The 11,971-nt window shown below is 35.6% G+C and overlaps 1 protein-coding gene and 1 non-coding gene across 2 annotated transcripts; both read right to left on the reverse strand.

The window, feature by feature from the left end:
* Positions 1-4,884: 4,884 nt before the first annotated feature.
* On the reverse strand, positions 4,885-11,581 carry LOC119982893 (pinin-like). Its single transcript, XM_038826484.1, has 10 exons — positions 11,398-11,581; positions 11,192-11,302; positions 10,963-11,028; positions 9,635-9,808; positions 9,436-9,549; positions 7,315-7,386; positions 6,890-6,973; positions 6,660-6,760; positions 6,245-6,329; positions 4,885-5,637 (listed from the first exon to the last, which is right to left on the reverse strand). Exons 1-10 carry the CDS (start codon positions 11,473-11,475, stop codon positions 5,206-5,208), a joined length of 1,317 nt encoding a protein of 438 aa, XP_038682412.1. The 5' UTR covers positions 11,476-11,581; the 3' UTR covers positions 4,885-5,205.
* LOC119983241 lies at positions 8,726-8,855 on the reverse strand. The gene has a single exon (XR_005464588.1). It is a non-coding gene; the product is annotated as a small nucleolar RNA snoR77 (small nucleolar RNA).
* Positions 11,582-11,971: the final 390 nt, after the last annotated feature.

An 11,971-nucleotide genomic window follows, 5' to 3' on the forward strand; every position in this document is an offset into this window, starting at 1 on the left:
ATTAAGTAACTTTAAGACGTTCTTGCTTGGAAAGCTCGAAGAAGGTGATAAGAAAGCCTGAATTTAGGGTTCATATAATGCGGGATCCACACGCAGGCATTATATCTTTGCTGCTTAGCTTGGATCACCTATTGACCCTGCATATCTATATATATATATATAAACAACAACGCCTCCTCTTCTCTTCTGCTGGCTTAATTTGTCAATCAAGAATGGCGTGCAAGTACCCGGAAACTTCAGAAGAAGATGAACTTCTCGGACTTGGAAATGGACGTGGTTATGCAACTCATACTACTTCATCACAACTTCAATAACAGCAACGATGGTGATGATGATGATGATAAACAAAGGCAAGACGAAATTGTATCTTCTGGAGGAGAAGAAGAAGAAGAAGCAGGAGGAGGAGGAGAAGAAGAAGAAGGAGAAGGAGAAGGAGAAGGAGAAGGAGAAGGAGAAAAAGAAGGAGAAGAAGAAGGAGAAGGAGAAGAATGGGGTACTCTTGATAACAACCATCAGTGCCGAAAGAGAAGGAGGTTTCGCTCAATCAATCATATCTACCGATCCACCGACCATTTGATAGTAGAGGCTAAGAGGATTGGGTACTCTTGATAACCACCATCGTTGTCGAAATGGTGTATATTACAAGATCAAAGACAACCAAACAGAATAATTAAGAACAACATTAATGATATTGGTTGGTTTGGTTCACGATTGGTTTTTGAGATTATATGATGAAAAAAAAAAAAGCTCAACTTTTACACCGTAAAATCGAGCTTTTATGATGTGAAAATGATGTTGGATGTTTGGTTGAGTTTACCATCAGCTTGTTTTTTTTTTGACAAATTATAATAAAGGATATTCTGCATATTCAATTCAATTTCTTTCTTCAAAAACTTACATATAAAATTCAATTTCTTTCTCACACAAAGATTTCACGGGCTCTCAAATTACTTATCTGGCTGGTTTTTGTTCTCTTTTCAGCAAGAACCACATCCAAGCATGGCCAAAATCAATATACATCTACATCTTGGCTCTTGGTCTTTTACTACAAGTTTTCATTTAGCTTGTGATATGTTCTCTAGCTTACTGTAGGTGATTTGTTTAGGCTTGAATTACTCTACCTAGTTTATTGTTGTGTTTTTTTTTCGTGTTTTGGGGGCATGTCCCCTAAAAATGATACAGTATTAGGCCATCTCGTGAGATGCCCTTTTATTTTGTTTCGTAAGTGTTCAATCTACAATTAAAAAAAAGTCAAAGGTGGACCACTAGTGACCTACAAGACATGTAAGCAAATACGATAAAAAATTCTTGACATCAGGGATGCCGGCCAAAGAAACTCCGATGGTCAAGTCAGTGAGACGAAAAACCAAAAGATGTGTTGTGAATGCATGTGAGGGATATGACTGCGGTGGAAGGCGCGGTGGATGAGGAAGGTTCGAATAATGAATCGCTAGGAAGGAGCTGTTTCAATGAGCGGTTTGAAACTTTGCGGGATGCAATTCATGTGAACCTTCATCGCTTGACATGATTGTATGACTCCCTTAATAACTTTGTTTTCCCTTTTATCATTTCATGTTATGTATAAATTCATCATATCATCAAAGCACACAGGTTAGGGGAGAAATTATGTCGGTTTGCGCACATTCTCAATCTAACTAAAAATGTCAAAGATCCCAATAAAAAGCATCTCAATCATCCTCGTCGTGGATCTTGTCCTTTGATTTATGTAAATGTAGGGATCCACAAAACCTAGTAATTGAACTAGAGAGTGACACATCCACTATTGAGATCACTGTGATACTTTTTACTGGGATCCCTCTCACTTCTACAATCTAACTAGGCCCAATCTATTTAATTGTGGATTGTATTTTTTTTTGCCCCAATCCAATAAAATTTCGTTGTGAACACTAGTGTACTAACAACAATAGGTTGAGAAAAATGGGAACAAGAAAGTAAAGGTTATTTCAATCAATTTGATACTTGTAGGTCCCCCAATGGAGACCAACTGTATAAATGTAGGGATATGAAAGAAGATGTACATAAATTTTATGTTGGTTTTATTAGAACATTATATTTATCCTAATTTTGTTTGATGGGGTCGTGGACAGTCTTGTTTAATACTTCGTCGGTTTTCTTACATAATTTTTACGAAAACACTACATGTCCATAATTATACAAAATCTAGGTGGCATGAGGAGAAATGTGGGGGACCATTTAATACGTGGCATGAGGAGAAGTATGGGGGACCATTTTGTATTAAATGGTCCCCACACTTCCCCTCATGCCATCTATGGATAATTATGGACACCAAAATTATGGACATATATCATTTTGGTAATATCTTTTCCTCCCTTTTCTAAAGAATTTTCTTTCCTGATGGGAAACTAATTTTTGAAATATGAATCTAATGTCAAACCCAACACAAATCGAAAGAATCAAATATCAAATTATATATAAATTAATATTAAAATAATAAAAATCAATGATTGATGAATGAGATTACTAATTTGGGGGGTGAGAATATCGTTTTCCTAAGAGAAATGCCAACCGAGTCTCGATTCAAGAGACAATCCACATCGTTGTGTTATTTTTGATGAAAATTCTGAATCTTTAAATATAAATCTGAAATATTATGTCTTTTTTCATGTCTAATTTGAATTTTTTGGTACAAAAATATATTGTCATACTCATAAACATGGTCAAAACACATTCATATTTTTTTAAAAAAAAAAATTGTTGACCCCTCAAATAAAATTAAGGTGGAGTAACTTTTTTATAGCAGTCCCGCAAACCCCATTCTCCCTCATGCCATACCTTTTTTGAAATACCGTTGAGAAATATATTTCTCATTGAAATCGAACCTTGAATACATATATGCCTAATTCAATCGATTGTCAACCGAACCTCCCCTCATTAGTAATGAAAAAAAAAAAACACAACACAGATTAAGGTATTAACTTCTCAGTCAAGATGTTTGCTACTCCTAATCCCAATATAATAAGAGGATAAATTCTTCTAAAAACAAAATAGAATAAGGACAAATATAGTGGGACCCACATGTCACATCGGATAAAAATGTAATCCTTCCCTCATTCGGAGACCGACTTGACTCGGGCCTTTACCACGCACGCGCTCACGCTCAATGCTATAAAATCCTCCGTCTCTTCTCCGGCTGAGTGGCTCTTGCTTATCAAATCTCAATCAAAAAACACAAGAAAAAACAATGGCGAAACACAGTGTAGTGTCCAAGTACCAGAAAATTAAGAAGAATATGAAGCTCTCGAACCTGGAATTGGAACTGGCCTGGCAACTCTTCCAATTAAGTAGAAGAAACTACAACATCATTGAAGAAGACGACCAGAACCCAGCATGACGAGGAGCAAAAGAAGGTTTCGCTCTGTCGCCGATATCTATGAGAGCACTGAAAGCTCGAAGAACATCAATTCTTGTAATTAGATGATTTAAAGATACAGAGAATATCAATTCACAGGATCTATAAATTCATTATTGAAATAAAAAAAAAAGGTTCAGATTTTCAACCATTGGTCTGAGATGAGATTTTCAACCAAGGGTCAAGAACAGAGTTTATGTAAAAGATAAAGCTTTTGTTCAAGAGCCAATGAAAGTTCCCAATTGGGGATCCTATAAATTAGTTCTGGCCTGGTACCGCAACTATATGCGGTGGGACGGCAATGAGCCGCTTTGCCAAACAGTAAACAAGCCGATGCGGCGGCTTCCACCTCGCACACCCGGTGTGCGTTAGGCACCTACCTATCGGTTTGCCAAATGGACCCTATATCATGCAATTCCAATAGTATTTATTCCGATTGACAAAAATTATATTTGCAAAAAAAAAGAAACTAATTTATAAGTTGTCAACAAATGCTATTGTTAGACAAAAAAAACTAATTTAAAAACCAGTTAAAACTAAAGAGAGGATGGTGATGATGATGATCATAAACAAAAAGCGAGAAAAGATGCAATTATACCTTTGTTGCTGGAGGAGAAGAAGATAATCTAAGGCAAAAGAGAAGGAAGTTTCGCTCAATCAATCATATCTATCGATCAACAGACCATTTGACAGTAGAGGCTAAGAGGATGGGGTACTATTGATAACAACCATCGGCGACGAAATTGTTTATATTACAAGATCAAGGACAACAAAACAGCATAAGAACAACAATGATATTGGTTGGTTTTAGAGATTATATGATGAAAAAAAGCTCAACTTTTATACCGTTAAATTGAGCTTTTATGATGTTAGATGTTTGATTGAGTTTTCTGTTAGCTTTTTTTTTTTTTGACAAATTATAATAAAGGATATTGTGCATGTTCAATTCAATTTCTCTCTTCAAAAACTTGCATATAGGCTCAACCAAAAAAACACACGAAATGTTGTGCATTAACGCTAATGCTCTCAATCTACGATTGAAAAAAGTCAAAGTGGTACCAGCAAGACATGTAAGCAAAGACAATCGACAATTCTTGACACCGGAGATGTCGGCCAAAGAGATTCCGACGATCGAGTCAAGGAGGCAGAAAACCAAAAGATTTGTTGTGGATGCTTGTGAGGGGTTTGACTGTGGTGCAAGGCTGAGGAAGGTTCGATAATATGAATTGCTAGGAAGGAGCTGTTTCGGTGAGCGGTTTGAAACTTTGCGGGATGCACAATTCATGTGAACCTTCATCCTTGACATGACTGTATACGGAGTATGGACCACACTTAACACCCCACTGGCTCCCCTAATAACATTGTTCACCCTTTTATCATTTCATTTTATGCATATATTCATATCATCAAAGCACGTTGTTAAAGGAAAAACTTGGCTTTTGTTCAAATCTGTTATTTGATTGAGATTACCGTACAGATTAAAACAGATAAAATGGAGCCAAAAAGTTTTTGCTTACAGAAAAGATGGCATCTTGTCCTGAGAATAAATACGCATTGACCATTTTGATAAATAGAAGCTACAAGCATTTACCACCCCTATATAGATGGGAAACGCATCACTCAACTAGGTGAAAGAGTATAATCACTCTCCTAACAACAATATATGCTCGTACAACAACGAAGGAGAGGCAACAAAACTAATTACAACCTAACACACAAAAACCATCATGACATAATTACTATAATAGAATAAAAGGGGGGGAAACCATTCTGAAGCAAGAAGGCTAGTGCATTCAAAATACCTGCCCAGGGAATTATTTGAGAGGATGCAGTGGCAAGTCTTCAACTACTTGCTGATGATCATCATCTGGCCGTGGACTTGTATTACCAGCCTCAGGCTTAGTGGTTTCATCAACCCTCCTGCTCTCATCAACATTAAGCACATCATCCATCAAGTCATCCTCCCCAACATTTATATCTTCTATATCATCCTCATCTTCATTGTTGCTTCCACCAGGGATCTTTCTTGTTTTGGGACCATGCTCAAGCCTATGGGTGTCCAATTCTCTGTCCATTGTTTCTTGTAAATTCGAGGGATCAGTTGTCACATTCCTCACTTTCCTAGCATTCCTTGCATTTTGCCATCTCTCCAACTCCTTCTCAACATTGGCAATGTACTGTTCACTGATCTGTTTCTGATATTGAGACAGTTCCTCTCTCCTAGCAGCCTTCCATTCAGAAAATGCCTGATATACAGATTTATATCCATTAATGTCAGAAGGAATTTTCAAATTCATATATTCTACATTATTGAATAAACAAATTTCAATAACCACCATGAAACTAAAACTCGGGACAAGGTTTCGCAAATCACTTTAGAAGAGCTGTCACTACTTTCCTAGGGTCGACAAATCAATATCAATGTGTCAAAACCCATTAAAATTAAGATGAATAGAACAAATGATTCGAAAGCGAATTTCAAAGATGAATCATAGCAGCATATTCTTAAACCAGTTTCCCTGTAATAAAAGGAAGTTGGGGAAGCAAATTCAATGTAAGGAAGTGACTGATGGAACTTTATGCTAGCTGAAATGCAAAAATCCTTGAATGACTGATATCATAAGAAACTTGTTCTGAAACAAAGAGCAGTTATTGCGGCACAATGCCAAACAAACAACCACTGTGCACAGTCCACGACATTAGAGGACAACCAACACAAAAAAGAAGCCTCCTTATGGAAATATTTGGTGTCTTGAAGCAAACACAAGAACTTGGCATTTCATCCCAAATATTTGCCAATTTTCTCACTGCCCTAAGAAGAATCACCTAATAAACAAGCCAAACAACACCCACCTGTTCCCTCTGCTTCTCATGTAACTTCACATCTTCAACTAGTGGTTTCGTGGGCAAATAATATATATGGGGCTCCGTCTTAGTCCTGGGAAACACATCCCACGAGCAGTCAAAAAATAGTCTAAAAAATAATTTCAAAAAATAACATTCTAGTTCTACCTAAGATCCTGCAGCAAACATCAACTAGATCAGTTGCTTCAACACTACTGTTAGTACACATGAACAGTACTTATCTTCGTCTCAAAAAAATTGTGAATATGGAGTATGGACACTTTTGGACCAAAATTAAAAATAACCTGCAGTGAAAGACATACTATCAGCCTGAAGATTGCCAAGATAGACAAAGGAAAAACAATATGATGTGAAAAAATGAAAAGCAGCTTGGTATAGTTATTGCTAAGAAACATGTATGCACCTTATAAAATTGCTAAGTCTATTATGATGGTCACTCCACTCAAGAAACAGCAATTCCAACTCCTTTTCTTCTTTCTTTGCAGCAATACGCGCCCTGAGTGTCTGAGGTGTAAAGGCAATATAAAAAAGAAACAATAAGAAAGGTTCTCTTCTCCCACAAAAAGAATAGAAAATGAGGTCCATATTAAAGCTTCTTAAACAAAAAGAAGATGTGAGTTATTAGCAACAAACCAAATCTCTCCTCCTCTTTTCTGCAATTTGTTCACGCTCTTGCAGCCTCAGCCTTTCACTTTCTTCACGCGCTCTTTGCTCAGCCTAGAAGATTTGAATATGTTGAATTTCACACAAAAGGCTAACCGTGCAATAAAAATCAAGAACTTCACAGATAAATGAACTCATATATGAAAATACTAAGCATTAAGACATTCTTAAATCCGTTGACAGAAAATTAAGCACATTATTGAAAAAATAAACCTACTGTCTTTATCCAGCAAACACTAGAAAATACGACATAATTTGGATAATAAACTCTAGAACAGTCATAGGCTTATTGTTCATATCACATAATGCTGGAAAAGAATGATCTCCCCCAAATATAGTGGTTCTATAGTTATCATCAGGCACATTTTGCGTAACATGAAAAAGCATATACTTACTCTTTGCAAAGAATTTGACCTCCGCATATATGCCTCTGTCCCAGAAAGTTGTGTATCTTCTTTCCTGAATCTCTACAAAAAGATCAGATGCAAATAAAAAAATTGAAGGCAAACTATGTTTCAGCATGAAAATGAAGAATTAAAGAAATTTAATTTATCAGAACAAATATAAGCATGAGAAAGCAACTTCAGAGCCTCTTTTTTCAAATAAAATTGATGAGTTACAAGAAACATATTTGTATCAGACATAGATGTCAGTTGTATGTGAAGAATCTTCCATGTGGCTTCAAAACCAGTGCTGCCAACAGGCAAAAGGCCAAAAGTCCTCCTATGCCAGAAGTGTAAGGAACACTTAAGGCAGGTTCCCGAGCAAAATGAGGCACTAATGTACAAGAAAAATTCAAACTAATCATAGTAAAATTACAAGATTAACGGTATAGATGGGGTTTGATTTCTGGCAGTGAATTCTAAATTCTTATTTCAATTTAACAACATGATTAAAGGTATGCACGGAAAGAATAAAGAAATATTATTTGAATAAAAGGACCTACATAAGTAACTAAAATCAGTATATAATTAAAAATTATATGCGATTTAGTTTTCAACAAAGAGAGAACATTGTAAATGGAAGAATGACACTCACAAAGAGAAATATGGGAAAAATATAATAAAATAAAAATTGTAATATTTTTCCTCTTCTTCCTCCTTACTCAATGTAGGTTTCCTTCAAGATTTTTCTTCTCAAGTGAACCTCTTTCTGTTTTGAGGCCTGCAGTTTACTTTTGTCTTGACTGTGGCTCTACTAATTGTATAATATTTTCCTCTTTTTTAGTGTTAATGTTATGCGCTAAGCCGCTAACCCCAATTTTACTCACATCTTGCCAAAGCACAGACGCAATTCAGGTCTTTCTGACTTTCAGTGACATCCACAAATGTTTGATTGTTTACATTAGGTAAAAAAACTAACACACAATAAAGATTTAGAAAACGGGGGATTGGGGGGGGGGGAGGGGGAGAGAACTTTAACAACACTGGTTCAAAAATACACCAAAAAAGGCAGACAAAGGTTTTATCTACAAGACATACACAAAAAGAACCCCGCTAGCAACCAATTCAAAATGAATATATTATGTCAATCTGGTAAAACACACATAAATCAGTCTTGTCCAGCAAGGTTTAATTTAGACACGTTTAGCAGTCAACTAAGACATTTTTCAAGTGCTATCTATTTAATATCAAGTCTTGAGTTACTTCAAGGAAATAAAAAAAGTCAGCATGATGACATGCAGCAATATACTCTCTCTCTCTTTTTGCCCCTTTTGAATGGTACATGCAGTTTGACTATATTATTCCAAATGAGAAAATAGTGAACATATACAGAACCATGGCATTATTTTAAAAACAAAAGTTCAATGTACTTAGGCTTACTAGACCAGCTTCAAAGAATCAATCTCTCAGCAAGCCTGAAGAGCCAAAGCAAATTCAATCTATGAGCAGTTCAACACCTCTTTTGCCAGAAATTGACCACAAAAAGGCTGCCTGAATTACTACTCAGAATAAAAAAGTTATCTTTAGCATTGAAAAATAATAGTATTTTACTGAAAAACAAAGAATCAGGTGATGTATCAGCCATTTGCATTAAAAATCCACCAAGATACAGGCAAATTCTTAGTAAATTATAGGTGAACATGTTGAGAGACAATAGTATTGGGTGGTGCATTCATCTCTATGGGCCTATGACACATCTCTATCAGCCAAGACCGAAATCCAGCCCAAATTCACGTATATCGACCTCTAATCCATCATCCATAAGCATATTATGGTGGCAATGACTGAATGATGGATCAACTGAAACCCTTATTTTTCAAACCAGAAGATGTGGTGCCTTGGTGTTATACCAATGTTACTCTATTTATTTTGAAGGCGATATTTTTCCAAGCTTCTTTTCAGTGTTTATTTTCGCCCTCCAATGTCCTTATGAATTAAGAACTTAAGCATTATAGTGTTTAGGTAATGAAAACTAAAAGTCAGCACTAAGACTTCATCAAAACACCAATGTCCTAATTTGTATGGTTAACATGCAATACAAAAGGAGGGAGAGGACAAACAAAAGGTTCTTACCTCCAAAGTCCCCAAAAGTTGCCCGAGCATTCTTTTATTCCTACTAACCAAGCTTGGGTCTTCATTCTTGGGTAAAATTCTTGGCACATGCTCCATTGCTGAAGGCTCGGTATCCTAAAAAGCAAAATAAAAAAAAAAATTAAATCCCATAGATCAAGACAAGTAAAAAATGAGCAAAACCAAACCCAGTATGTATTGCCTTCGCTGTTCTCATATTCCCATCCCTCCTGGGCCAACCAGTCTGCCTGAAATTAGATGGTTTGCTGTCATTCTCATGAGCTCCACCTGTCCCAATGCTTACTTCAACAGCAGAATCCATATGTTTCGTATCCTTATCTGCTTCCGTATCTTCAATGATCTCTCCATCCTCCACCTTCACGCAAAAAAAAGAGATACAGTACTTATAAACACTAAATGGAATTATTCAACTTTCTGCAATGAAGTTAAACCTTTAGGAATGCTTATTGAGAAAATTTAACAACTAAGAGCCCATTTGGTTTATTGGTAATGTAATGGGAATGCGAATCTCATTACTCGTAATCACGTCATGGTAAAAGAATTACCAAGTAATCCAATTAAAATGTTTGGTTAATAAAATTAAACTGCAATGTAATGTCACTTGATTTGCCAAAAGTACCCTCAAGTATATACAGAAGATCAATGCATATGTAATATGCCTTTTAATTTCCATCTTATACAAATATATATGTACAAAATAAGTCTCTAATATCATTTATCCAAAACTAATTTATACTTTTACTATATATATATATAGACACACATGGACGTATATATGCATATATGGACATATACAATTTACTTTAAAAAATGTTTAATTCATGACTGATTAGGATAAGAACTGTTAGCTAATAGCTAAATCCAGGATAAGAATTGTTAGCTGTTTTTGTGCATATATATATATATATATATATATATATATATGTATATATATATATATATATATATATATATATATGTATGTATATGTATATGTATATATATATATATATGTATGTATATGTATATATATATATATATATATATGTATGTATATGTATATATATATACACACACACACACACATATATGCTAACGTCGGTGGCAAGAAGTTCATCCGAATAACAAAAAAAAATCTACTTAAAAAATGCGATAGAGATTGGTTCGTCACTGTTAGGGGCATTTGTGTCCACTAAGCTACTAATTTTTCTAGGAATCGGAATACCTGTTGTAATTTGGTATTAGGATTCCCTGATTTTGTATGTACTCTCATTACCGGTAATCATATTACCATTACATTTTTGTATTAAAGTGGTGTCAAATGTTGTAATGTAAAAGGAATCCAATTACCATTGCAATGCAAGGTTAACCAAACGGGCTCTAATAGCACAACAACGTTAATTTTTCTACTTGAGAAACTAAATAGAATTTAAGCAAACCCATTAAAACATAAAACATAAATATGTAAGTAAACACTATACTCCAAAATCAATCAATTTCAACCAATCCACGACAACATCAATACTTTACCTTAACCACAGCTGAAGAAAGACGCCGTTTTGCCGGAGGCTGATCTTCCAATCCAGTTCTATCAGCCTGCAATCAGATTACAAAGAGCTCATCTAAGCAACAACTCCAAAGAAACACAGAACCAAAGCTTGCTTTGACTTTGGTTTCAAGATGTGGAAGCAAATTATCCAAGCTCAGATATAAAATCGCATGTAAGCAAATCAAAAATCCAAAAGGAAACTCAATTTACCGGGCGAACAATGCCGCGCTGACGACCTCCATTAGCTGCAAAGTTGCGAGGACCAGAGCCAGAAAAGCCTCCTCTTCGGAGTCCGCGAGGATCCCGCAGTCGCTCCGTAATCTTTATTTCACCAAAGAAAGGAAGCATAAAATCAGATCATTCAAAAGAAAACAGAAGATACACGCCCTCACAAATAGATAGAGAAAGAGAGGGACCTCTCGCTGCTGGCGATGGAGCTCATCGATCTCTTTACGGAGCTCCTCCGCTGTCTTCTCCGCTGCAACGGTGCCCATAGTTTCGATGGTTTCCAACTGATTTGTTTAAACGTCTCTAGAAAACCCTTGCGAGGGTTAGGTACTTAGGTTGGGAGTATTTGGGCTCACCGGGCCTTGAATCTCATTTCTGGACATGCATAATAAAAATGTGGATGCCGATATTTGCACACAAATTTTGACTCAATACACATATTTTTTAAATATATTTTAGTTTACCAATTTATCCTGAAATGAAATTACTTTAAAACCTATATACTTTTTACACCCATATTTTTTACTCAATACAATACAATTAAATTTAACTTTGTAGCCCTAATCTTTCATTTAAATTTTGATACGAAATATCGTTCTCGTCTCGCCTCCTATATTCTCTTAATCTTCCATCTTTCTCCCAATATTGGATATTCATGGATTACAATAACAATATTATGACAGAGAATTCAATTTCTTCGCCTGGTTACATTGAAGATGAGAGGAAACTTGCTCAAAATTATGAAAAAACAACACTACAGAG

Source organism: Tripterygium wilfordii, chromosome 17 (genome assembly GCF_013401445.1).
Source record: "Tripterygium wilfordii isolate XIE 37 chromosome 17, ASM1340144v1, whole genome shotgun sequence".
Lineage (NCBI taxonomy): Eukaryota > Viridiplantae > Streptophyta > Magnoliopsida > Celastrales > Celastraceae > Tripterygium > Tripterygium wilfordii.